Source organism: Octodon degus, unplaced genomic scaffold (assembly GCF_000260255.1).
Source record: "Octodon degus isolate 3935 unplaced genomic scaffold, OctDeg1.0 scaffold00089, whole genome shotgun sequence".
In the NCBI taxonomy this organism is placed as follows: Eukaryota; Metazoa; Chordata; class Mammalia; order Rodentia; family Octodontidae; genus Octodon; species Octodon degus.
The window spans coordinates 10,596,890-10,598,811 of NW_004524665.1; the positions used below are offsets into that span (position 1 = coordinate 10,596,890).

Sequence of the window (1,922 nt, forward strand, 5' to 3'; positions counted from 1 at the left end):
ATTCTCTTAATGAATAGAGGGATTTGTTCTAATGGTGTTTGTAAATAGGATATCAAGTCTGCATCTTGTACAGCAATTAACCACTAGGAAGAATGTATCCAATGTGTTAATTATTGAAACTGTCCTACCACTTTGGTTTGAAACTGTCTCACTGCTATTTATTTCTCAATAAAATTATGGAAAAATTGAATAAATAAAGAGGAAAAAAAAATCCAGCTTTTGAGACACAGCTCTGGGAAGTCTGAATAATAGTGGAATTACTAACTTTTTTAGGTAAAATTATGTTTTAAAAAGTTATTTTACTCTTTGGGTTTGGGCCTCCTCGCATCGACATGGCTAAGCACACCAAGAAGGTCAGCATTGTTGGTAAATACGGGACTCGCTATGGTGCCTCCCTCTGGAAAATGGGGAAGAAGACTGAAATCAGCCATTGCGCCAAGTACACCTGCTCCTTCTGTGGCAAGACCAGGATGAAGAGGTGGGCCATGGGGATCTCGCACTGTGGCTCCTGCATGAAGACCGTGGCTGGTGGCGCCTGGACCTACAATACCACTTTGGCGTTCACAGTCAAGTTAGCCATCAGAAGACTGAAGGAATTGAAAGACCAGTAGAAGCTCTTACTATTTGAGACATCCCTAGCCTATAATAAATGGGTTAATTTATGTAAAAAAAATTATTTTAGCTAGATACAGCAGCACACACCTGTAATCCCAGCACTCAGGAGGTCAAGGCAGGAAATCACTGTTTGAGGCAAGCCTGGGCTACCTAGTGAGCTTACAGCAGCCTGAACGGCATAATGAGACCCTAGCTCAAAAGAAAAAAATTAATTATGGATGACACCAAGACATTTATAAAGGAACTGATGAGGTTGTCTAGTGTGGGATGCAGACTAGAGTGCCCTCAGGCCTTGTGATGGTCTAGCTGGTTTATCATTTTCTCTGCTGGCTTATATTTTAAGTTTTCAAAATAACAAAAGAAGCAGTACAGTCACTACCATTATACATGTGAAGCCCCAGTTCCACAGAGCAGGTAGGGAGGTGAGGAAAGAAGGCAGACACCATGGCAGAACTTCTGACAGATGGCTGGAAAGCAGACACTGGATCAAACACACTAACTGAACACTTTCAGAAACTCTGAGGGTCGCAGAGATAGCTCAGTGATCTAAGCACCTGCCTACGCAAGCGCAAGGACCCAGGTTTGATCCCCGGTACCACATGCCATGCTGGCCTTCCCCAGGTGTGCCAAGCCAGCCACCAAGAGCAGGGGTGGTGGCATATGCCTGTAATCCCAGCACTGGGGAGGCTGAAACACTAGAATCACTAGGAGACCCTGTACCAAATACATAAAAATTAACAACAACGACAACAAAAATCCTCTGGACACGGTTATGTCTGAAAACACTCTTCACCTTATGATGAATGTGACCTTTTTATATTCTTAAAGCTCATGCCTGTAATCTCAGCACTCAGGAGGCTGAGGCAGGAGGACTGCTGTGAGTTCAAGACCAGCCTGGGCTACAAAGTGAGTTCAAGGCCAGGCCAAACTGCATAACAAAACCCTGTCTCAAAGACCAAAAAAGGAAAAACACTGCAGCGAAATAGATGTTCCCTCTTAATAAGAGCCAAATTAATCCAGCTCAAGGGTAAAAGGGACACAAGAATCATAACATCCCAAAGAATAACTTGAAGGCATGCTGCGTGGCCACCGCAGTTGCCAGACAGGTCCAGCAGCACTCACCTCCTTAGCGCTTGTGAAGGCAACACCAGAAAACGCGTATCTGTCCACAACCAGGGTCACACCTTGGCACAGCTTCTCCTTAATTAATGGCCTGAAAAACAATTAACAACTCATAAATCCCCATGTTGAGTGTGGTGGTGCATGTTTGTAATCCCAGCACTTGGGAGGCTAATTTTGCTGCAAGT

At 44.2% G+C, this 1,922-nt stretch overlaps 1 protein-coding gene across 1 annotated transcript in view; it reads right to left on the reverse strand.

Moving 5' to 3' along the window:
* The window catches only part of Dtymk (deoxythymidylate kinase), a 9,508-nt gene that overhangs the window by 4,236 nt on the left and 3,350 nt on the right, over positions 1-1,922 (reverse strand). The window contains exon 3 of the mRNA XM_004637375.2: positions 1,738-1,828. Within this exon, the coding sequence (XP_004637432.1) occupies positions 1,738-1,828 (91 nt within the window). The remainder of the gene's footprint in view (positions 1-1,737; positions 1,829-1,922) is intronic.